Raw genomic sequence first — 24,919 nt, 5'->3', positions numbered from 1 at the left:
ATAATAGAGTCAGTAGCATTCGAAAAAAAAATCAATCTTATCCCATATTAAAAAATAAATTTACTTATTAATCAAAATACAAACGAAATCAATAATATATTACCACATAAGAAGGTAACACAACTTAAAATTAATTGAGCTTTCTACTCTCCCGAAGTATACTTAATATCATCTAATACATTTTCTAACAAAATAGAAGTTAAAAGTATGTTTGCCTTTTTTTTTTGGGGGGTAACAACATGTCAGTATTCAATAGTTTAAATTTTATTTTAAAATTATTATCGAATAATCATTATTATTTATTACCTAGTCACAATAATTTTTGCTGTCATTATTACATAATTTGTATAATTATGTATTCCCAATTTATCACAGTTAATTTTTGATATTGTCTTTCAAAAAAAAAATTGTGATATTGCAAATACTCAGTAGGACAATACCCACATTTATTTATTTAATAATAACAATAATAATATATATCATTGTTATTATATATTATATATTATATATTATTATTATTATTATTATTATGACAATCTCACCTTCCAATCCCCATGATAACAACAAATATTTTTCATACTTGATTTAGTGATTTATTAAATGTTTTAGACACTAACCAAATTGTTAACGCAACTGCAATTTTATATTATATTTGGAGAACCAGAAACGGAGCGGTATGGGATGCATGTCTACCGCGACCACGGAAAGTGATAGCCTTGGCCGAAGCCACCACACTTGCATGGCAACGTATCCACCCGATCCATCGCCAAGCAAACCACCAAGCTGCCGCACAGGGTCCTATTACCACCACTGCCGCACGCGGCAGCAGCAACAAGCCACTGTCGACGGCCTTGTGGTTGCCGAGGAGGGCGTACGGTTGGAGGCAACCGAGCCAATACGGAGATGTTATGTCAATGCCGGGTTTATGCCGGCTACAGGAAAAGCTACGGTTGGCGCGATTTTGTTGAACGAGGAAGGGGAATATGTATCGGTATTCAGTGCATCCTTATCAGATTGTCTCTCCCCGCTTATGGCTGAGGCAATAGCATGTAAGGAAGCCTTGTCTTGGTTATGGAATCGTGGGGAACGCTCTGTACGCTTACTCACAGATTGTTTGACCCTACAACAGTATTTGACAAATCAAACTGTCATGGTTCGGACTTATGTTGGCTACGCTATTAGTGCTTGTTGAGCACGCATTACCTCTTTTGATTACTGCTCAGTTAATTTTATTCCTAGATCAGAGAACTATTTAGCTCATAGTTTAGCGGCTTCTGCATTTAATTATTCTACGATTATGTATTCGGACGATGTCCCCCCAGACTCTATTTCTGAGTACTTTTAATATATGCCATATTGGCCACCTTTCAAAAAATATATATATGATATAACAAAAAATATATGCAATCATATTTAATACTTTTTTTTTTCCAAAAGCTTGAATCCCCAACCTTTGAAACCGTAGTCTCATCTCTCAAGTACTGCTTACTGAACCACTGAGTTAAGTCCGTGCGGGCTAATCATATTCAGTATTACTAATATTGATTGTGAGTTGCTCATATGGACTTAGCTCACTGATTCAGTAGAAGATAAGAGACCAATATTCGAATCTCGGTACAATTGAGGTTGGGAATTCAACCATTTTTTTTTTGGCAGATCATGAGATATCCTGAGCAGACCATAACCGTAAAAGACACTTTTAAGCCCGTACCATACTGAGAATCCTTGTTCATACCAGGCTGACCCAATTAAGGGACAAACTGCTGGTCAGATTGGTCTCGGTGTCCTTGAGGTTGGGAATGCAACTTTTGGGAAAAGTACTGATATTGGTTGTGAACTCTGACATAGGCCATGTTTAGTAAAATAGTTAGCCTATAGGTAAATTTTGACTTATTTGATCACTATTATTTTTTTATTTGGTTAAAAAATTAATATAAATGTTTGGTTAATTAGCTTTTTGTAACTTCAAAATGCTAAAATTCAAAAAGCGGCTCAAAACAACTTTTTCAATTAATTTTTTGAGAAAAAAAACTATACCAAACAACTATCGACTAACTAACTGCTAAATACTAATTTACTAAACTACTTTCTAAACTAATGTTATCAACTAAGTATATCTTATAATTAACCCAATCAGCTAACAGCTCACGGCCCATTACCGGGCCATAATTTTTAATTGATAATTAAAATAGGAATATAGAAGAAAAGACCCATAGAATTCTTTGTTTCCTTTTATAATATGTTTGTTTTTGAAGATTTGAGCTTCTTCACAGTTCATACTCCAATGCGAATGCGAGGATGAATCGGGCGGCGGTGGAGACGCCATATGCGTATGATGTGATGGTGACATTTTGGATGAATAGATCTGCAATGGGCGTCGTTAGATTTCGTCACTGACCGTGAATTTCGGCTTTATTTAAGGGCGTGTTTGGTCGTTTGTCGTTGTTGTTTGTTGGCCTATTTACCAGGGAACAGCCGCGTATGGGTTGCAACGGGTCAAAGGCGGTTGAAACGGAACTGGTGATCCGCTGCCGGGAGCGTAGGGATCTCATCAAGGCCGCCGCCGACCACCGCTACTACCTCGCCGCCACGCATCTCTCCTACTTCCACTCCCTCAAGGACGTCGGGGACGCTCTCCGCCGCTTCGTGGACGAGGAGCTTGTTGCCGCCTCCTCATCGTCGCCGTCTTCCCTCTCCTCTCCCTCGTTGATTCTTCATTCCGGTGAGCGTAAACTCGGCTCTGATGGCGGCAAAGGCGGAGGGAAGAAACGCGGAGGAGATTCCTCCGGATCATCCGGCTTTGTTCACCATGATGGCGATGAAAAGGAATCGCACTTGTCTTTGCCGTCAGATTCGTCGGACGACGAGCACTTCCACTTGCACGAAACCGGCGATAATGGCGGGCATTTGCACATAGATGAAGAGGAAGGGCATACGTCACCGGTTTCTCCTTTTCATCACCCGGATTTGCCAATGGGAACTCATGGGCCGTATGTGACGATGAATCAAGAGCCTCCTCCACAAATGGGGTACTGGGATCCTTTCTATGGCTACAATCCCCAGCTGAATCCCCCCTTTTATGGCGGAAATTCAAATACATATGCGTACTACATGAAGAGATCTTCCCCAACCATGAAAACAGTAATGCATGAAGCAGAAGCTGCTTCTACTGCGTACTCGAACGCGTACTGGAGCTCCCCTTATCAGAATGCTGGCGACTATTTTGGATATCCACCAGCGGGTCCATACGGGGGTGAAGGGATGAGGAATCGCGATAAGAAGCCCAGCCCTCCGGCGGAGCCGCCACCACCGCCTTCCCCAAAGGCCTCCGCTTGGGACTTTTTGAATCCATTCGAAGCAATTGAGCAGGAGTACTCGAGTTATTTTCCCCATGGCGGCGGCTACGGGTATGGGTCTAACAGTAGTAGCCCGGATTTGAAGGAAGTGAGGGAGAGGGAAGGGATTCCCGATTTGGAGGAGGAAACAGAAACCGAGCTTCACATGGATGAACCTAAATTGAAGAAGAAGTTGAATAATGAATTTAAGAAAAAAAAGGCAGGTGAAGGGGCTTCAAGTTCCAGTGGAGTGTCATTACAAAGAGGGGGTGGCACTGGGGGAGAGCAATTACCGAAAGGAATGCCCCGTCGAAAAACGCCAATGCCCACAAAACACAGTGAGGGTTCCTCAATTTCAAAAGGGCCACCATCAGAGGATAGTGGTGGCAGCACATTAAGACTATCATCATCAGGGCATGATGAGTGTTCTCTCAGTGACATGACAGGTTCAATTGATGTTTCGGAGGAGAAGGCTAGCTCTAGCTCCATTGTATCAAAAAGCCCGGAAGATAGCAGTGTGAAGACAAAAGGAGTGACTTTTGAGGTAGATCATGAAATCGAATCTTCCAAGTTAAGCAACTCGGATAATAAACCTGCTCATGGAACAAGAGATCTTCGGGAGGTTGTGGCCGAAATCAAAGATGAATTTGAGATTGCTTCAAGTTATGGGAGGGAGGTAGCTGTGATGCTTGAAGTTGGGAAACTGCCTTACCACCATAGCTTCATTAGAGGTAAAATATCCAGTTTTGTTTCATAATCTCTACATTCTACATTGCTGGATTATTGAATTATTGTTTGTCACTAACAAGTTCCTAGGATCATATGAATGCATCTGAGTTTTACTACTGACTCCTATAGGATTTCAGTCTGACTAATGGTTTTCGCATTTATGATTATTTAGCATGTCATAACTCTAGAAACAGTGTTTTAAAATGTGTAATTTAGATGCAAAGCAGATAACTGTTCAGCATCCCTGGTTCTATCTTCTCATCAATCCTATGTTTGTCCAATTTGTTTTTCTTCTTTTATTTTCTTATTAGCATTAGATGTCTCCCCTAATATGTCGCATATTTTGGGAAAAGTGGTTTGATTTGGGACTTCCCTCGAATGAATAAGACGTTGCACCGTGGTGTCAGAAGAAGTGTTTTTTTTTTTCCCTTTCTTTACAACATTCACCCAAACAGCACCTCAAACACTGAGGCTCTGCCTTAAGCATTTGGTGCTGCCTGATGTGCTTCACTTTAAAGAAAGGGAAGAACAAATAGGAATCTTGGAGATGAAGATGAAGTTACAACTCAAATATGAGCAATTGGGACTCCATCTGCCTACATCTTCCAAGCATTCAGTTCCATACATTTTCGCGAAATCTAACCAACATATCTTCCAATCACCATAGTTTCCTCTTTTTGTGCTTTCTCCCTTTCGTTTTGGTTTGTTGGTTTATTTTATTTCTTGGTGAGTTATAGATTATGGAAAGAAAGATGTGCATAGTGGAGTATTGTAGGAAGATAGAGTGATGGGAGCTTGGAATCCAGAAATTGGAAGTTGAGGACTAAGAAGGCTACTGAATATGGAATTCTATAGCTCTTCAAAGTTCAAAACTTTCTCCTCTCCTAGTTTCAGTTTCCAAGATTTCCTTTGTTTTATGTAAATACCGAATAATTTGCCTACTGTTTTTAAAAACATCTTATAATATTTTATGTATTTAGTACTCCGTATTAAAACTTAAGCATAAAATTCATGGAGCTTATACCTTGCTCCAAGTTGGATATAAGATGTTGCCTTAAACAGTTACACCCATGCCTCTTAAAAACGCTGGTTCTACCATTTGCAGCCACATTTAACTCCACCAAGAACGAATTCATATAATTTATCATTTACTGCTGCATGCACCTTATTATATTCCTTTCAATCTAATTTGGTTAATTGGTTTGTTATTTTGTGCCTTCATGCAGTGCTCATGTCCAGGATTTTGTACTCGATTGTTCCATCCTCATCATCTTTGCAAACAGTGTCATCACACTCAGTAAGATTAGATTCTAGAACACGGAAATTGATGGAGTCCTATTTTGGGGATGCCAGTCCAGAAAATAATTTGAAGCCTTGTAACCTTTCATCTACACTAGCCCAGCTATACGAATGGGAGAAGAAACTTTACAAGGAAGTAAAGGTAAATAATAGCACTTGTGATAAATTTCTTCTCTAATTTTGCTAAAGTGCATATTTTGTTTTGCTACTGCTATAGTTGATTCTATATAAGTATATATACATCAAAGAAGATGAGGCTTTAGGTTCTAAATGGGTTGTGTGTACCACTTTGTTATTGCAAAAAAGTATCCTAAGATTTGATTTACACTTGAATGCTTGAATTTTTTAATTCTTTAGTTGAAAGCCATATATCAGCCTAAACTAAGTTTTGTCTCATTTCTACTTTTCACCGCATCTATAATCTCTATAATAACTTTTATATCAAACTGGTCTTTTTACTTATTTAGGTGATTCATTTGATATAGGAAGAAGAACAACTACGGCTTTTATATGAAAGGCAGTGCCGGAAGCTAAAAGTGTTGGATGAGCAAGGAAAAGAGTCAAGTAAGATTGATGCTGTTCAAGCTTCTATTAGAAAATTACTGACAAAACTCAATGTTTCTATCAAAGCAATTGATTCTATTTCAAATAGGATACACAAGTTAAGAGATGAAAAATTGCAACCCCAACTTGCAGAATTAATTAATGGGTAAGTACTCACGCTTACTATTTTTTCAATATTCTTTTAATGCTAATTAAATACCTTGGTTCGGTTTTTAATATTTTATATTGCTACTCTTAAATTATATGTAATGAGAAAATGCAATTTATTTATTTATGTATTTTCTAAAACCCAATTCGACTAATGCCTTATTTTCAAAATTGATGGGATTTCTTATTTATATTCTATTTCTCCACTTAGCTTTCAGTTAGAGTATAACCCTTTCAGTAGTATGTCCTTTTTAATAATAGCTAATTAGCTACTCAAGTTGGACTTTACACACGCCAACATCCTACTACTACCGTGCTTTCACTCCTAATTGGGCATCTATAGGCTACAGTTAACATGCCCAAATCATCTTATTTTATCTTCTCTTAACTTCTCTTCAATTGGTTTATTCATTTGTAATCTGACCTTGTGTATTTCAACATGTTACAGCATTCTTATCTTTGCAACTAGATTTTTTTTTTTTTTTTCTTTTTTTAGTATCTGTTTGCACACTTGAATCATTAAATCCTTTTCCCAATAAGCAATGGTTTTTGTGTTTAACCTTTTTTTTTCCCCCTCTCTCTCTCTCTCTCTTCAAAGGTTGTTTCTTTTGTTACAAATGATTTGTTGGAATAAATTCTGTCTGCCAACCCAAATAAATAATACTCCCTTTGTCCCTTTTTACCCGTCTTATTTACTATTCAGTCAAACCAACTCTTTCTTCTTTGTTTATTATCTTTAGTATTTTCTTATTATTTTTAAATTTGATTTTATGTGTTCAATAGTATTTTTAGTGTAGTTTCTAAATATATACATTTTCTGTACTAATGCTAAACTTAGTATTATGAAAAATTGAATTATAAATAACTCCAGTTAAGTCTCATTAACTGAATCAGACACAAAATGGGATGGAATGAGTATTTCTTTCTTTAATCAAATTTATTTTGACTGACAGCTTGATAAGGATGTGGAGGTCCATGCTCAATTGTCATCAGAAGCAGTTTCAAGCAATCATGGAGAGTAAAACTCGTGCTTTGAAAGCAAACATTGGATTCCATGCTGATTCCACAGTGAGAGCTACTCTTGAACTTGAATTGCAGCTTCTTGCATGGTGTAGCCACTTTAACGATTGGATTTGCACTCAAAAGTCCTATGTTGAGTCCTTAAATGGGTGGCTTCTTCGGTGCCTTATTTATGAGCCAGAAGAAACTCCTGATGGGCCTGTTCCCTTCTCCCCTGGTCGTTTGGGTGCTCCTCCAATTTTTGTAATATGTAATGATTGGAATCATGCAATGGAAACCATTTCTGAGACTCGGGTGGCAATGTCAATGAACAATTTTGCTTCAAGCTTGCGGAAACTTTGGGAAAGGCAGGATGAGGAGCACCGTCAAAGACTTAGAGCCGAATACCTTTCAAAGGATTACAAGAGACGACTTAAAATGCTTAAGATGGAGAAAGGAAGAGTGGGGCATGATCGAGATGCGATGCCACAGAAAACTGGAGCGTCTATGGTTCCATCTGAAAATGGGGTTTCTCCATTGGATGATCTAAAGGTGGACTTGGACACGTTCCGGAAAAAGCTGGTTGAAGAGAAAGTGAAACACGAGGACACTTTAAAGTTAGTGCATGATGCAGCTTCCAGTAGTTTACAGGGAGGGTTGCTTCCAATTTTCAAAGCTTTGGAGAATTTCACTTTGGAGGCTGTCAGAGCCCACGAGCAAATCAGGTTACAAAATATCTAGCAATAATCTTTATTTCCAAGTTTCCAATATCTACTTGGAAGAATTGTTGGCCTCCCTATAATTTTATTAGTGAGAGCTTACAGTAGGTGGAATTTGGATGGGTGCAGCTACTTCAAGAAGCTGCAAAGGTTGGTGGAACAGGCAAAGTTTTTTAGGTTAATAATTTTTTGGTAGCGAATATTTCATCTTATCTAACATCTAACCTTTTGATTGCTAGGCTATTGTACAGTGACAGTTTATTTATTCATTGGATTCTTACTGATCAAAGTTTTGTCGATTGATGTAACAATGGAAATGTATGAAAGTTTTGATTCCAAAGTTGGCAGGATGAAGTCCGGCAGACCTGTTGTCAAAGTTTTTGCATTATTAGAGTTTATATATACTCTTGTGGCCATCACTTGTTCTTTTATTCCCTGTTTGCAGTTTTGCTAGTTTACCCATGAAATACCCTACTGACCCTAACAGGTAGCATCACCAAGGACTACTGGGACATACATTTTTATGTATCTAAAAGCTGCAATTGAGGGTAGCATAGAGGATATAAAAAGCAGGGACGGTCAACTGTGAGAAAAGCGGAAGAGAAAGATGAAGATGCCATGAGAACGATGTGGTGCGACACGAGGAAGAAGGCAGAAAGGGAAGGAATATTTGTAGAAATTTAGGGTAAGATAGAAGCCTAGACTCTGGTACAAAATGAGAAGTTCACAAGTTCGAATCGCAGCCATCTTGGATTGAGCTGGTCAGTTATGGCCAACCTAGATTGATTTACCTCCTTGTGTTCCTTTGCTAGTTAGGGTCAGAAGGCGGTGTTTACCCAGTACATACCCTCAGATAATGACTGCAAGTTTTTTTTGTCACTCAAAAAAAAAAAACGAGATGTATGTTGATTGTATGTTATGTAGTAAATTATAGATGGAGAAATGTGAAGGAGTACAAGAGACAGGATGACTTACCTCTTGAAGTGTTGGGAGTGAAGCTATGCTATTCCTGGTTTGCAGCACCTGCAGATTAGATCTGCACCATGGGAAGTGCTTGGATGTTAAGCTGGATCATAGTTGATCAATGATGGCCACACAATACATTATAATCCAGAGAAGCAACTTGTTTCACTACTCAAGAGTAAGTTCCTTGTGACTATTTGATTCAGCTAGCTATATGCCAGATACCATCATGTATTCCTTCGTTAGGATAAGACAGGCATTAGGACATCCATAATAGTGGTGGTGGATGTGTGTGGATGCAATGCTTCCTCATTAACATTTAATATCCCATCTCTTTCTAATATACTTTTGTGATTGTGAAGGATATCTTTGGAGTCTACTTATCCCACATCAACCATCTTTTATTACAATTTCTAATAAGAATTAAATATAGTTAAGAATTTAATTACAGCTATCAAGAGTATTTATAAATTGCTGGGATGATGTTGTTCCTTATGGGACGGTTGATGGTTGTATTTTTTTTTTTTTTTTAAATTCTTAAATAAATAACAAGTTTTAAATAAATTTTTTAAAAAGAGATATGTGTTAAACTTACGATGTGTTTGAATGATGTTTTTTATATTATTCAGTTTAGGGGGTAAATTAAACTTTTTTCCAAAATTAAAAAATGGCATTATCAAACCCTTAAAACGTGGTTACAAAAATGTATATATTTGTGTTTTGTTACAATTTTATCCAAACTATACTGTCTAATTTAAAAGTAATTCAATTCTTTTGACTCAAGTAAGTAATTCAATTCTTTTGACTCAAGTATTAATAAGTAATGTTTATTGGGTGATCAAACTAGCTAAATCATGGTAGCCAATCACAAAATAAATATATGATTAAAATTTAAATGTGAAAATTTAACTAATTCCAAAGTGTTTATGTATATTTCATAGTAATATATTATATAAAAGAAGATAGAGTTTTTTTTTTTTTAAATTTTATTTTTAATGGTTGTTTGCAATTTCTTAAATTAGTTATGTGGCCTTCTGGCTGTGTTGATTTTGATTTACAAATTGCTTACAGATGTGAATATTTCTTTCAAACAATTGATTCAATTTCAATTAGTAGGATTTTCACCTTATTTTTTTTATTATTATTTGCTTGTCTTTAATTCCTTTTCCAAATAATAATATTTCTTTGTAAAAAGTCATTCTCTTTTCATGTAGGAAATATAGAATTTTTTATTTTTATTTGTTGTGTTTAATGATGTTTTGTACTCTAGCTATAATTAAACATTATAATCACTTGATTGACTTGAACAAAATTTAAAACATATAAAATAGTGATTTTTATATTCTAGTTAAGCTTTATTTTAAGAGATAAAGTTTATTTTAATATTAAGAAAAATCTTAATCTTTTATTATTATTATTATTATTAATACCTCTATCTTAAAATATTTAAATTTAAAATATAATCCCGGCCTCCATCTATTTATATGAATTTTGTAAAACATGGATCTATATATTGGAGACCTATAAAAAGATTCGACGAAAAAGATGAATTAATCAAAATATTTTAATTACCAAATATTTATAACAATATAAACAAATCAAATTCTAAAGATTTAATAAGTCTATGTAATTAATCATTCATTAGTGTCTGAGATTGATTAAATATATTCATTTCTATACTCAGATTAGAGCACCACATTGAGATTTTTTAGAGGTTTTTGCTTGGGTGAGGAGTGATGAGACAGAAAAATTAAGTTCAATTGCAATGATTTGATAATTATTAAATAAAAAAGAAGGTGAGTCGCGTCAATTCAGCCACCTAACGAGCACGTACTCTTCACACGCCTATTGGGCACGTATAGGTGTTTGCCATTGAGTTTTTATTTTTTATTTTATTTTATTTATTTATTTATTGTCTGAAATCCACTTGGCAAAGGAAAATCTCTAATTGGGGTTTTTAATTGGAGATGTTCTTAAGTTATGTAAAGTTTTTTTTTTTTTAAATAATAATGTCAAAGCTACAATTATAGAATAGTGTAATTGAGTCATATAACTAGGAAAAAAAAAAAAAACTCCAATGGACCTCTTAAGCTGAGAAAAGTGCAATTGTCCATACTGATGAATTAAACAACTTTAAACAAAAATTTTAAAAAGTTAATTTTTTTTAAAAAAAATTAAAATGGATATTTTTAGTAATTTTTTCAATTTGCTAAGTGGAAAAAATATTAATCTAAAATATAATATTCCTTGATGTCATTGCAATAATATGTTGAACAACCATGCCTAAAAAAAAAATCGAATTTTAAAGACAAACAACCATGGTTGCCATAATTCAATTTTGAAAAAAAAAAAAGGTGAAATAGACTGTTAAATTTATAACTTTTGTGCAATTAAATTACTCATGAACTTAATATGTGTGTAATTAAATAAACAAGTAAAATGTGCGTAATTGAACAATTAAACATGTAAAATATGTAAAATATGTTCAATTGGGGCATTTAATTTTTTTTTCAGTGCAATTTGTGTTAAAATATTTCAAAATTTCATCCCAACTAGTACAATAGAGAAAATTGAAACTATTAATACATATCATGTAAATAATAGGGATGGCAATGTGTCGGTCGGGGAGGGCTACATCAATCACCAGACCCACCTTATATTTTCTCCACCCATCCCCACCTCCAACCCGCATTGGGTGGACTTTTTCAAAACCCACCCCCACCCCACCAGGTGTGAGTGCCCACTACGAGTACCCACCACTTATCATCTAATTATGTTTTTCAAAAAATAATGTTTAAATTACTTACCCATAATAAAATAATAAAATTCGACCATTAGTGATACTAAAACATAAAATAATAGAAATATTTAAATATAATAACTAACTTGTTAATTTTAAAAAATAAACTTAGTAGTTTAGATATAAAAAATAGTAAAAAGATACACAAAGTTATATGAATTTTTATAAATAACTACGTACTAGTACTTATTTTATTATTATATATACACACATACATGGTGGGTCGGATGATGTTCTATGCGAGTTTTGTACATAGAATTCGAATCCAACCCGACCCACCGCGGGTTTATTTTTTTTAAGATACATTCCCAACCTGTGCGGGGTGGATATCCATAGGTTTGTATTTTAAGGGGGTTTGCATGTGAATTCAACCCTATATTATATATATGTGTGTGTGTGTGTGTGACTTACTTAGCATACTAATGGTTATCCAATCTTTTGAAAGTAGATAGGAACCATTTAGACCCGAAGATGATAATTGAAATGTTTTAGGATCACAAGTCCATTACTTAAAAATGAGAGAGATTTGTAAGGATATAAAGTAAATAGTGAAGAATTTACAAATTTGATAATGTTAAAGTGAAACTCATTATAGAAAGTGAGAGAGATTTGCAGGATAATAATAGCCTTACAAAGGCACACTTAAAAAAAAAAAAAAAAAAACAAAGAAAAAAGATTACAAGGCTACATTTAAGCGATTTTTTTTTTAATATTGTATTTTTAAGGAAAAGAAGAAGAAGGAAAATGGGAATACTGTAATTTTATCCATTGCTAACATCTTGGACTATTGTTGTGAATGATGACCCGGCTTGCCTCAGGATTCTAGACAAGAAGCTTTGAGTCTGTCTCTACAGAGGTATTAAATCTCTTACTTATAACCAAATGCGTATATACGTGAATTTGTGTTTTTGTTTTGCTTTTGTTATTATTATTTTTGTTTATGTATTTGATTAATTGGCTCAATTTTTGGCGTTTCTCAATCGGTGAAGCTGACTCTGGAGCGCCTCAATTTGTGGAATTGATTTCATCTTTCTTTATTCAACTGTACAGGCCTTTAATTTGTGTCTGTTTAGGGAGATTTGAAATCTAATGGTTGTATTGAGCGACCGAATAAGCAGAAAACAAATTCCTGGAGATTATTAGTGGTTTATAATATTGCAAGTATTTCAAAATCCAATTGAGGTTTTTGTGAGATTTGGGGATAACTTTATTTTGCATTCCAAACTAGATTGAATTTATCCCCAAATACTTGGAGAAATGGATTTTTTTTTTTTTTTCTACAGTTAGATTGCACATGTATTTTTGTGATTTCAGAATTCTTTTTGTGTTTTTTGTGATTTCAGAAGTCTTTTTTTGTGTTTTTGAACAGTTGGAGTTTGATTAGTCATTTTGTAATAGTTTATTTAACACATGGAATTAGTTGCAGTTTTCTGCAAATAATGAATTTCTATGATTCATTATACTTTTAATATTCAGCTTCATGCAATTATCAACGATTGATTGTAGTTCACTTCATTTTCAGTTTCTTAGAGTTAATCATTTCTTTGATTCATTATTTTTGCTAGAACTTACACACATTTATAATGCTGATGGACCATAAGGATAAACAAGATTATTACTTCGTGTGCACTAATTATGGCCAGATGAAGTTTGATGCCACTTATTCCCAGTGTGGTGCCACATGCAGCAAATTTCACAAAATAGAAATGATCATTTCTCTCTTCTCTGAGCTCTATATATTTATACATATGATAATCGTGCACATAGTTATCTTTCCCTGATAGTAAATAGCGTGTAGATCATAGATGATTATTTTGTAGGCAGATAGTAGGTAACAAACTATGAACCTAAAAATGATCATCTCTAGTTGCTCCAGATTTTAACATTTTTGTTAGCTGCTTGACCTAAACTCATGGAAACTGTAGAGCCTCGAGATACAAAAACTTCATTTTTTTAAGGAAACTATTTTAACATTAGTTTTTTATGATGCATGTGCTTGAGCCATCACTTAGTCATGCCTGGGTAATATATTTCATCTTCTACCGTGTGATGGATGAAATTGTTTTGCTATTTGATACAGATTTCTAATTAGTTGAACTCATGAAGCAATCAGTATACAGTTTTTAGTGCACATATAAGGGACTTGTAATGTTCATGGTGGCCTGTAACTGATCTGCATGAGTTGTTTTTTATAAAATCTCAATGGTCTACTACCTTTTGATGTCTTTCATCCATTTTCCTTACCTTATATCCATAACTTATAATTTGCCATTTGTTCTATTTATACTCTTAGTTTGTCATCTATGAAGTATTTAGATGTTTGTGAAATTTAATTATGTGGAATTAGTAAATATGTGGTCAACTTTTGTTGTCTTAAGCTTTAAAATTTTGTTCCATTTTGTGTTTGCCAATACACCAAGAAATGTTTTCAATGATTTTTAGTTTAGAGAAACATTTTTTTTTATTAGGATCAACATATGGCTTATCTTGTAGAGAACAAATTATTTGGATGGTTTGCTTGGGGATTTAAAAGAAGTAGGTCATCAAGACTGTACTCTTCTGGTAAGGATTAATTGGGAATACTAATTCTTGGTAATTTTGTGATCGATCAATGTTTGACTTAGATTTCTGGCAGAAATTCTAAATTTCTAATTATTTTAGAGAAATGTTATCAATTAAAGTCTGAAGTATATGTGCATTGTCTTTTAATAATGGATTTCTGCCAAGAAAAGTGGAAAGAGAAGAAAAGAATCATTTTTCATTCCTTGTTCCTCAAGGTTTAGTATTTTGAATGTGACTGTTGTATGAATGCTGTCAAAGTAGTGTCTTTTAACAACTTATTCTGGTCTTAGTCTTTAGATTACTGAAATGCTCTTCACATTTAGTACCCAACTACCAATTGTCCAATTTGGACAAGAATAGTCCCCCGACTACTGAAAATGAACAGAAAAGATCCTCTGTTAGGGTTCAATTATTTGCCCTGATGGAAGGACATTTTGTTTCATTTACTGTTGAGGGACTACCACTAGACTGAAAATTAGAAGGTAAAGGTCCCCAAATATTGAAAGTTGGATAGAATGGTCCCCCAACTACTCATAACTGGAAAAAGTTATTCTATTAATGAAATCCCAAGAAAAGACCATTTTTGTCCAATTTTCAGTACTTGGTAGATCACTCTTGTCCAAATTGAGTTGGATACTAAAAATGAAATAACACTATATGTAAAGCTGACATTAGTGTATATGTGTATGCATGCATGTATAGTGTGTGTGAATGTATGTATGTAAAAGCACTATCTGATTGTTTGAAATTCCGAGAAGGGAGAACTCCTTGAAAGCAGAAATAATTTCTGAAATGATATCAAACTGAGTTGGTTTATAAAAAAAATGTAAAAAGTCACAGGAAACTGTTTGTATTACCTGTTCAGAATCAAAGCAACTCCGTGATTGGGGAGGATACTAGAATCAAGAAGAGAAAGGCACCCAAAAACCTACCTACCTCTAAATGGCTTCAGGTATGGACAAAAGGGATTAAAAAAAAATATCAATCGTAGTTGTCAGTAGCTTATTACCTTTTTTCCTACGTGTTAAGTATTATGATTGTTATTATTGAGTGATTGATTGTTTACCTCTATGGTATACTTCCATATGAGAATACCTTGCAAAGTTAGTCCTGATAGCCTTGAGGAGTTAAGGTTGTTTTCCTCAGGATCATCTACATTGCAAATTGACTTATTTTACAAACAAAGAGTTACAAACATTACATAAATACAAAACTTCCTGGATTTCTAATTGAAGTATTTCATAATTTTAACAATCTCATTATTAATGGGGAGTTAGAAAACACAAACTATCTATACCTTCTTAGTTTTCTATCTGGCTGTTTGGTATTTTTTTTTCATAAACAAAAACATGTTTTAATATTTTTTTCCCTAAAAAAAGAAACTACAAAAAAGAAGAAGTCATGTTTCATATTTTATCTCTAATGTAATGAGTGAGCTGACCAAAATGACATTAGATGGGTAGGTGAGCTATCCAACAGGTGGGTGGTGTATGACAGGGTAGATGGGGATTATTAGTAGATGGAGTAATAAACTAGTAATGTATCCAAATGGTATGGTCAAGGACTCAAGGATGTTGGGTGAAATACATATGGAGTTAAAGAAAGGGTGGGATGGGTGGTAGGGAAAACTGTGAATGATTGGGTGAGGTCAATTAGTCAATATAATGTGAAATATGGAGTTAGTTAAGAGAATGGAGTAGGGGTAGAGGGTGAGGTATAGTACTATAGTAGGTGGGATAGTAGAGGGGTATGGTAGGGTAGGTGGTGTGGAGTAGGGTGACAGTGGATATGTGCAGAAGTGGGAGGCTAGGCATAAGGATGGGTTAGTTGAGATCAATTGAAAACATTGGCCAAGAGAAGCTGGGGCATAGGTAGGCAGGATGGGGTTATGCGAGAGGGGCTTGGTAGGTTAGGTGGTGTGGTGTGGGAGTGGATATGTATGTGTACAAGTGGGAGGGTAATGCAAGGTTGGTTGAGAACAATTGAAAGAAGGCAAAAAAAAAAAAAACAAAAAAAACAAAAAAGAGAAACAAACTGTCTCCTTTGTTTTTTCCCCAGAATCAAGCCATTGTTTTAGGATTTTTTTAATACACAAATATTGCTAATTTTTATTTTCCACACAATATTTGATAACAAAAGCATCGAACAAGATAGAAACCCAGTTCCTGAGTCAAAAAAAAAAAAAGAGGAAAAAGGAAAACTGCCAACATAAAATCATTTTGTTATTTTGACAATCTCATTCTTATCTTTGACTTTTGCCTTGCAGATTACAAACTGACACTTGCCACAGACCTTGAAAAAGCACGCCTGAGAACTGCTCAATTCTTTATAACACAAAGGCCGTGGCTTGGTACAGACTTGGTTCTCCTTTACTTAGCAATGAAAGATATTTTTAATTTTTACTTTTAATTGTTGTTCATCCATTTTCATCTGGTTATTTATTTTAGATCTTTATGGGGTCAATGTTAGACCTGTGGCCCCCTTTGGCAGTGCAAGTAGCAAGACTTTTGTTGATTCTGCACTTATACACCGCTGCTTGCCTGATGAGCTCCTTTTTGAGGTATGCGTTTTGCTCGTCAATTATTTGAACCATTTTCTTCTTTATATCTTCTGCATTTTTGTTTTTCATCAGTTATTTTGGTAATGAGGCCAGGCTTTAATAATGTTGGTAGTTCTATAACCATATTATAATGAATCACATTAGTCTTGTTCAAATTTTGTTGTTCAGAATCATAAATTCATAATAATATATTTATGGCATATTGTAGCCTTAGTATTGTAACCATATTATAATTTTGTTTTCAAATTTCGCTCAAGTCTCTCTAAAACACCTTTGTCTTACACTACTAGCAACTATGAATTCAAGATTAAAAGAAAATAGAGAACTGCCTATTCATAGTGTAACACTGCGAATAGGAATACTTTAGTCAATCATGTGGTTCTTGCGCATAGAGTAGCTAGTAAAGAAAAATGATTGTGCCTTTGGGTACTGCACAAAGGACGTCATAGGTGTGGTCCATATTGTGGTATGTAATTTTTTTTTTTTTTTTTTTTTTTTTTTAATAAATGATTGCTTTTAATGTTTTATTTCCTGTTAGACAATAAGCTTTGGGTGTGACACTATGATAATGTTTTTGACATTGATAGATTCGTTTTTGAAAATAAAAAGTTAAATGTTGAGAATATAAAATTTACCACTTGCCTGAAGAATGGAAATCACAAAATTAAAAGAAATATATTTTAAATTTGTTTTAAGATCAATAATGATCAACCATTGTCCTTGGTCTGGAGGGGTGGGTTTCTGAAAAATAAGAATATAATAGTTGACTCTCAGGTTGCAGATGAATATAATATATAGTTATACCCACTCCTAATGTGCTCATTTCTACTTCGTGAACCAATTATCTTCTGTCATATGTGAACCAAGTGTGCAATGTTTGACACATTAGGTCTATATGGATGGAGTTCAAATAATAGTCAACTTTTTGCAAAAGACACATGGTTAAATGAGGCTTTAATGTTTTATTGAGCATATAATATATAAAGATAAATGTGTAGTCCAACTATTAGCTTAGGCTTTTAGTTGAGACGGAACACATGCTTCAATTTGGTATCAGAGCCAACCCCATGCAAGAGGTCATGGGTTCGGATTTCTGTGCCACCTGATAAAAAGAGACTATGGTCCACGTGTTGCTTGGAGTCCATCAAAAAGTAATTGGCCCGCACACGTGAGGGGGTGTGTTGAGCATATAATATATAAACATAAATATGCAGTCCAACTATGAACTATCAGTTTAAACTTTTAGTGGAGATGGACCACATGCTTCAATTGTTTTAGTTTTGAAAGGGCTGTATTACCTCATGCCAGACACTTGGCAAAACAGAGTTTCTGGGAGTCAACAATCCACCCTAATGTGAACCACTTTCTTCCCAGAAAATGTGCTTTGTCCAGTTTACAGTATCAGAGATTCAGAGTAGCTTCAAAATTGAAAACTGTTAGGTAAACTATGGCATACCTGCCTAGGTGCGCTATGTCAAAAATGTCCATGTTGTATTGCATTATATTTATAGATTGTAATCCAGACTTTTTTGTAATGGCATGTAACTACAATATATCATCCAGACATCATTGTATTATCACTTGAACATTATTGTATTACATAGTGATCATTATTGACACACCAGGCCTTGCTAGGAAATTGCATATGTAAAGGTTTGTTTCTCATTTTAAGTTCAATAACTCATTGTGAATCTATAATGATATTTGACACAGATCTTTTCAAGAATGAGCCCATATACATTGGGGAAGGCTGCTTGTGTTTGTCGGAAGTGGAGGTATACAATTCGGAACCCCATCTTTTGGCGCTATGCATGCTTGAAGGCGTGGCAGGTAGTAAATAGTACTAGAGTGGTGTTCCTATTGCTACAACTCATCATGGCTCTTTACAAAATGCTGTTTTTGTTTGAAGACCACTGGTGTGACAGAAAATTATAAGATTCTCCAGCTGAAGTTCAATGGCTCATGGAGGACAATGTGGCTTTTGAGGCCACGGCTTCGTACTGATGGTAGGGAATGCATCTCTTTCAGATTCTTTATACATTGATTACATTCTTTATATGTGTTATTATGTGTATAAGTGTATTCAGGTAACCTGTTGCTTCATCATCTAGCGAATATATGAAAAATCTTTGAGTAATATATTACTCTCTGAGAGAAAAGGACTTGCACCCTCTCTGTTTATTTTGGCTTATTTTGAACATAAAAAAAAAGATACCATTTTGATAGTTATCAATCTTCAGTGGACAAATTCATCCTATTTTTTGCACACACTTTACTTTTGGACTCATGGAAAAGCTCCTATTAGTGCTCTTTCTGCCTTTCCTTGATAGACCTTTTGGATAGGCTCATAGGCTCAAACCTGTATAAGGTCTTTGCTAGTTTTCTGTCTGTGTTACATTTCATTTTGTTGTACGTTCTTTGTATTTTAGATGATGCCCCATTGGTGCTCTATAATATGGTTTCATAAAAAATTACTCTGAGAGGGGCATTTTAGATTTTGATTTTGGATTAGCATCAATAGGAATTTAGTGCTTTTTCTAGACAACAGTGTTTTATGAACTGGTCCTATCGATGCATACTTTACTTCTCATCTGATAGGTTCAGGATTTCCTATGAAATTGTGAGTGTCACCTCTGTAATACTATCTGCTCCTATTACTGTATTACTATCCTTTTCCAACTCTATGTTTGACGAAGTCTTCTGCATTTAATAATGTTTCATTGTTTTCAATTTTCTTTATATCGCTGATAATAAATTATTCATTTCTTATTAACAGGTCTGTATGTCAGTCGGAATACCTACATTCGTGCAGGAGTTGCTGAGTGGAAGGTTACAAATCCGGTTCACATTGTAAGTTACTTCCCTTTTAAAATTTTGTTTATTTATTTATTTGTTTAGTTACTGTATGAAGTCTAATAGGTGGATATTATTCTTATGTTATTGCTAATTTTATCTGTCACCTGATAAAAACATTATAGCAAGAAGTTCTGACAAAGCCGTCATTGCTAATTATGTTTTCTGCATAAACATAAGGAGTTGGATTTTGGCTGTTAGCCTACACCTCTCGGGAAGCTCAGGAAAATTTAGTCTTGTTCCAGTTGGTGCAATGATTTTAGAGATTAGACCACATTGTATAAATATGAGAGAGATCTGGTCAATGAAATTGAAAAACTTTTTACTTGACCTAGGTTTTCCTTGGATATGAAAGTTGAACATCTTGTGCTTCACCTGATCTTTTGCCTTAAGTAGTGCGAAAAAGGACTTTTTGAGACTATTAGATGGTTGTTACTTGTTATCATGCTAATATCCAGTTATAAACATGTGTCTTCTTAGATATGGATAACAGTAGCTTATTGAGTTGGTAAGCTTCTTTGGCACCTGGCATTAGTAGGATTGGTGGAACACTCCTTCCTGCCATTTTGTGTGCCCAAAAAAGTAGTGTATTCCGTTGGGAATCTTAGATAGCAGCAATTTATATCTATAATTCATTGTGTTTGACTAAATGATAAAGTTCAGTTACTGATGAAAATTGAGAGTGAAGTCTGACAATAGGAGGTTACTGTTAGTGTTCTGCTAGTTTTTCATTCCTTCATTACATGTTACATCACTGTAGGTACGAAAATTTATAAGGTACCTACGAAAATTCATTCCTTCATTACATGTTACATCACTGTAGTTTTTCATTCCTTCATTACATGTTCATTCCTTCATTACATGTTTTCAGTTTTTCATTACTGTTAGTGCTACCTACGAAAATTTATCCTTCATTACATGTTACATCACTGTAGGTATGCTACTACCGGTATTTGAGATTTTATCCTTCTGGAAGGTTTCTTTATAAGGTAATTGACTATACTTGTTAGATTTTATACTACATAACTATAGGAATTTTTGCTTGTTCCAACTAATTCTAACCTTTCTATCTATCCTTAGAATTCGTCACAAAAAGTGAAGGATGTGGCAAAATTTATTAACTTCCGTGCTTCAAAGGCTGATTCTGTTTTTAGTGGGAGTTATACTCTGACAGAGGATAAGGTTAGCTTTCAATTTTACATGGTACCCACCAATCAAGTCATTGTATTCTTCATTGCATTATCTGGCTAACTCTCCTATTTCTGAAAAATTTCCTGTTTGACCTTTTTTAATTGGACATCCTGATAGCATCAGTTGATTATCCTTCTTAAAGCTCATATTTTGAACACTTCTTTCTCATCTGCAGGTTGAAGCTGCTCTCTTATATCCTGGTTTGCGTCCAACTGTACTGAGAATTCGCTTGAGGTATTTTAGTTGCACACTTGCACCTAGTATTTAAGGTTTTAAAGCAAAGAAATGAATTTGACAACCCTTGTTATTTTGTTTTGTTCTCAAGCGATGTGGGCTGAATCTGTTTTATATGAAGCACTAGAGACATTTAATGCTTGGATTTATTCCTTATCCCTTTAAGCTTAGTAGCTTTTGCATTGAGCTTTCACTCATAGTTATTTGTAGCCAGGAAACTTTGCAAAAAGTTATCCTTATATGTGCACAAACCAGTTATGTATTGACTACTAACTCATCCCACCCTAGTTCACACCCTATGGTATGTGTATTTTCTATAATTTATACTCTATTCCAAAATGGTTGTTGTCTAGTTTTTGTTTCTTGAAGGTCAACACAACCTACTTTCATCAATTTTTAAAGGCATATAGCTTCAAAATTTTGATATTTTCTGATGCTTTAGACATGTAATATTATTGTTTAGATTCTTCATATCTAAATTTTACTTAAAAAAATTTATACTTGGGAATATAAAAAATGAAGTCAAATTGACCAAAAACAGTACGACAATCAAAGTGGGAAAGGAAGAGGAAAGAGGGGGGGGGGGGGGGGGTGCTTCCTTATTATAATTCCCTCCTATATCCTCCAAACCAAACATAGGATTATTAACCCAAAGTCATCAGTGCTTATCCTATCTGTAGCCATCCTCCAATCCTGAGCTTACTAACCCCGTCCTTCTACTTCCTTTGAACCAAAAAAAACCCTTAAATATCATATGATTCCAATATCCTTATGTTTCCTGAAATTTTATCTAGATACCTATAGCATTGGTCTGATATTTCATATCATTCACTACTGTTAAATATTTTGTATTTTTTAGGTTAAATATCATATATTCTCATCATCCACTTGCTTGAGTGAAATTTATTTTGGGTGAATAAGTTTCTTGTATATTATGTATCCTCATGTAATCCTTAGCTTTTTAATTACATCAATATAAAAATTTACCATTAATTTGCTGAGGAAAGGTAAAATCCTTGTATGAAATTTTGTATCATGAATCTCATTTTTGCTCAATCATTTATTACTACTTCTCATCTACAGAAAATGATACAGTGTCTTTGACCCCTAGATTCTCACAAGTTATTCATGATTTAAAAAGTATGCAAAAATCAAGATCATAGAATGAATCTGTACTATTTTCCTACAACGATTAGGGATAGTTTCCTAGTTAGATTAGGAATATCTTTGTTTATCTATACACCTGTAGTTGTTGCTTAAGAATTCAACATCCAGACAATGATTCCGTTCTGTCTACTTATCACCCATTTATGGCAAGAATTATGCCCTGGGGCCTTTGCAAAATTCTTCTCCTTAGAATGATCGTACTGCTTTTCTGCCTGCATAAAAATGCCTCTGTCCTCTTATAGTCATGGTTTCACACATTAGATAAAACCATACACATTAGATATATTACTACTAGAAGATTTTCCAAATAATTGATGAGAAATGTGTACATGTCTCACATGTATATACAATATGTATCACCTCAAGGACTTGGTTTACTGCTATCCAAGTTTCTCTATTTTATTTTACTAGAGTTATTTACCGGTTATTTTATCTTGAACAGGTTAAGGGGGACAGTGAAGGGTGCCAATAACCGGATGGATCTACTGGCACTTTTAACCAGTGGTGTGAATGATAATGAGGTTAACGTCCCTGATGAAGACATTCTTGGAGTTGTTGAGGGTTGGCAAGAGGACGAGACACATAACCCTGATGTACCAGCTATTTCACACAAAAGGGGTCTTACACCTTTTGTCTTTGTCCCGTTTGAGGAGGTTATGTTTTTTCCTTATTTTTTTTCTTCAGCAACTTATTCAAGCCATTATTATTTCTTAAATTATCAAAATATGACTGATCATGTTGTCAAGTCTATGTTTGGGTAGGAAACACTATGGAATTTAATGGGTATGAACCCATAGGGGCTCCTTAGAAAGAGTTTCCACCTTCCAGCCCCCTTGAAATGAGTTGTGTGCAGTTGTAGGGCCTTAAAATGTTTTTGCCGGTTCTAAGCAGTGGCTGTGTTGCCTTCACAAATTTTTTTTTTTTTTATTTTTCTTTTGGCGACGAGGGAAACCCCAGTCACTACCTGCGGGGGTAAACAAAGGACCACAAGTAGGTAAACCAGCCTAGGTTGCCTATAGCTGACCGGCTCAAACCAAGAGGACTGGGATTCGAACTCGTGACCTTGTGGTTACAAGTTTGTATCCTTAGCCATCTTGGCTAGGGTTACCTCATTGCCTTCACAATTTTGACACATCCTGATCATTCCTGCACCTCATTGAAGAAACGAAGAATCTATGACCTATCATTTTTTTCCCTCTCTGTGAAAAGTTGGACCGTTTTCCTTAACTTTGCTGTCTTGGAGTTTATGTTGACATTCTCTACTTCAACCTTTCCTGGTTGTAGGTCGAGACGTCAGTCCTGAATCTGTCCGTAGAAAGAATGGATTACTTCGTTCCTGGTTGAGAAGTAGAAGGTTGGAGTAAGGATTACTTCCTTGCTGGTGGAGAAGGAGAACTAGCCGGTGAAGGATTCATTGGCTGTGTGCCTGTGTTACATATTTAAGTATAAATGTATTAGTTTTTTGTTGACATATAGAAATATGTATGAAGTCATGAATGGTTGGTTAGGTATGAAGTGGTATCTTGTTTTATGATACATGTGTGAAGTGTGATGGATTCCATGTCAAGTAAGTTGTGCCATGGTCTATGTTTCTGTAAATATAATAAAATTGATTACAATTTTAGTTTCGTTTATTCGAAGATTACAAATTCAATGTATGGTGTGTGTCTTTCTGAATTTCTGGTATGAAAATATTGTAAAAGCACCGTTCTTGACTATATAATTTTGTGTAATTTAGTATCTATATTTTGAATTATATGTAATTTAGTACATGTACTTTTAAAACATGGTATAATTAAAAATAATTATTAAAATTGTTAAAATAAATTTAACTTTATTGGTATAGCATCATCACTAACAAGTAACATTTCAATATGATATGATATGTTATGCCAATTCAATTTTTATTTTATAGTTAATTTTAGGAATGGTTTCTTGATTATTAATTTTTATTATTGATTGTTATTGATTTTCAATTTGATTATAAATGGTCATTTGAATATTGATATTGTTTCATGTTTGATTTTTTGGGTAAATATTTGTTTAGTAAACGTTAAAAATTGACATGTTGCCTTTCTACACTAGGTTTATCATTAGTGAAAATGGCCAATTGGACTAGGTTATTTGATAAGTCTTTGCGCTAAAATTGAGGTGATTATATCTTTTGTTTTACCACCCATAAATATGTAAAGATGAAATTTCACAAAAAGTTTTTCGAATTTGAGGCATTACCAGCTTTGCTCCTCAATTTAAAAGCCCTCCCCCCCCCCTCCCCCTCCCCCCACAATAAGTCCTCCAACTTCTCTAAAGATATCACCAATAGTCCATTGAGGCCAGCTGTTATACAGTGAACCATGATTAAAATAATAGCATTAAAATAATAATATTAAGTATTACTGCAATAAAATTAGTGTGTGAACTGCAATGAAACTAGTGTGTGAAAAGTAAAACTAAAAAACAAGGCACATATTGTCAAATGAAATTGTATTATAATTAAAATGATACTTTAATATTGTTATAATAGAACTAATGTACGTGAAAAATGAAACTAAAATTCAGAGCCATACAATAAAATATATATTGTCAAATGACCTAAATGACAATTAAAATAATACTTTAAAATTACTATAATTAAACTAGTGTGTGAGAAAAATGAAACAATAAAACAGAGTTGAAACAATAATGCATATTATCAAATGTATAATGAAACTAGTATAAAGAGAAAATGAAATTAAAAACATAACAATATTATCAAATGAAACTGAAATGTAATTAAAATGATACATACTTTATGATT

At 34.3% G+C, this 24,919-nt stretch overlaps 2 protein-coding genes and 1 long non-coding RNA gene across 7 annotated transcripts; 2 read left to right on the top strand and 1 right to left on the bottom strand.

Moving 5' to 3' along the window:
* The first annotated feature begins 2,188 nt into the window (after positions 1-2,188).
* On the top strand, positions 2,189-8,194 carry LOC109190543. Its single transcript, XM_019341041.1, has 4 exons — positions 2,189-4,066; positions 5,291-5,505; positions 5,849-6,072; positions 7,028-8,194. The coding sequence occupies exons 1-4, from the start codon at positions 2,482-2,484 to the stop codon at positions 7,812-7,814; spliced, it is 2,811 nt and encodes a 936-aa protein (XP_019196586.1). The 5' UTR covers positions 2,189-2,481; the 3' UTR covers positions 7,815-8,194.
* On the bottom strand, positions 6,564-7,058 carry LOC109190547. Its single transcript, XR_002055739.1, has 2 exons — positions 6,971-7,058; positions 6,564-6,939 (listed from the first exon to the last, which is right to left on the bottom strand). It is a non-coding gene; the product is annotated as an uncharacterized LOC109190547 (long non-coding RNA).
* A 4,085-nt stretch (positions 8,195-12,279) lies between the features above and the next one.
* LOC109190544 (F-box protein 7) lies at positions 12,280-23,799 on the top strand. Of its 5 annotated transcripts, XM_019341043.1 has the most exons (13): positions 12,282-12,411; positions 14,049-14,117; positions 14,983-15,069; positions 16,384-16,467; positions 16,565-16,677; positions 18,391-18,507; positions 18,587-18,683; positions 19,454-19,527; positions 20,466-20,519; positions 20,611-20,712; positions 20,897-20,955; positions 22,565-22,775; positions 23,407-23,799. In XM_019341043.1, exons 3-13 carry the CDS (start codon positions 15,060-15,062, stop codon positions 23,464-23,466), a joined length of 981 nt encoding a protein of 326 aa, XP_019196588.1. In that variant the 5' UTR covers positions 12,282-12,411; positions 14,049-14,117; positions 14,983-15,059; the 3' UTR covers positions 23,467-23,799. The 5 variants fall into 5 exon arrangements, with proteins under 5 accessions (XP_019196587.1, XP_019196588.1, XP_019196590.1 ...); XM_019341042.1 differs by lacking the exon at positions 14,049-14,117 and having other exon boundaries at positions 12,280-12,411; XM_019341045.1 differs by lacking the exon at positions 14,049-14,117 and having other exon boundaries at positions 14,958-15,069.
* The last annotated feature ends 1,120 nt before the right edge of the window (positions 23,800-24,919 follow it).

This window comes from Ipomoea nil, unplaced genomic scaffold (genome assembly GCF_001879475.1).
Source record: "Ipomoea nil cultivar Tokyo-kokei standard unplaced genomic scaffold, Asagao_1.1 scaffold1576, whole genome shotgun sequence".
NCBI classification, from domain to species: domain Eukaryota; kingdom Viridiplantae; phylum Streptophyta; class Magnoliopsida; order Solanales; family Convolvulaceae; genus Ipomoea; species Ipomoea nil.
This window is presented reverse-complemented; position numbering and strand designations above follow the sequence as displayed.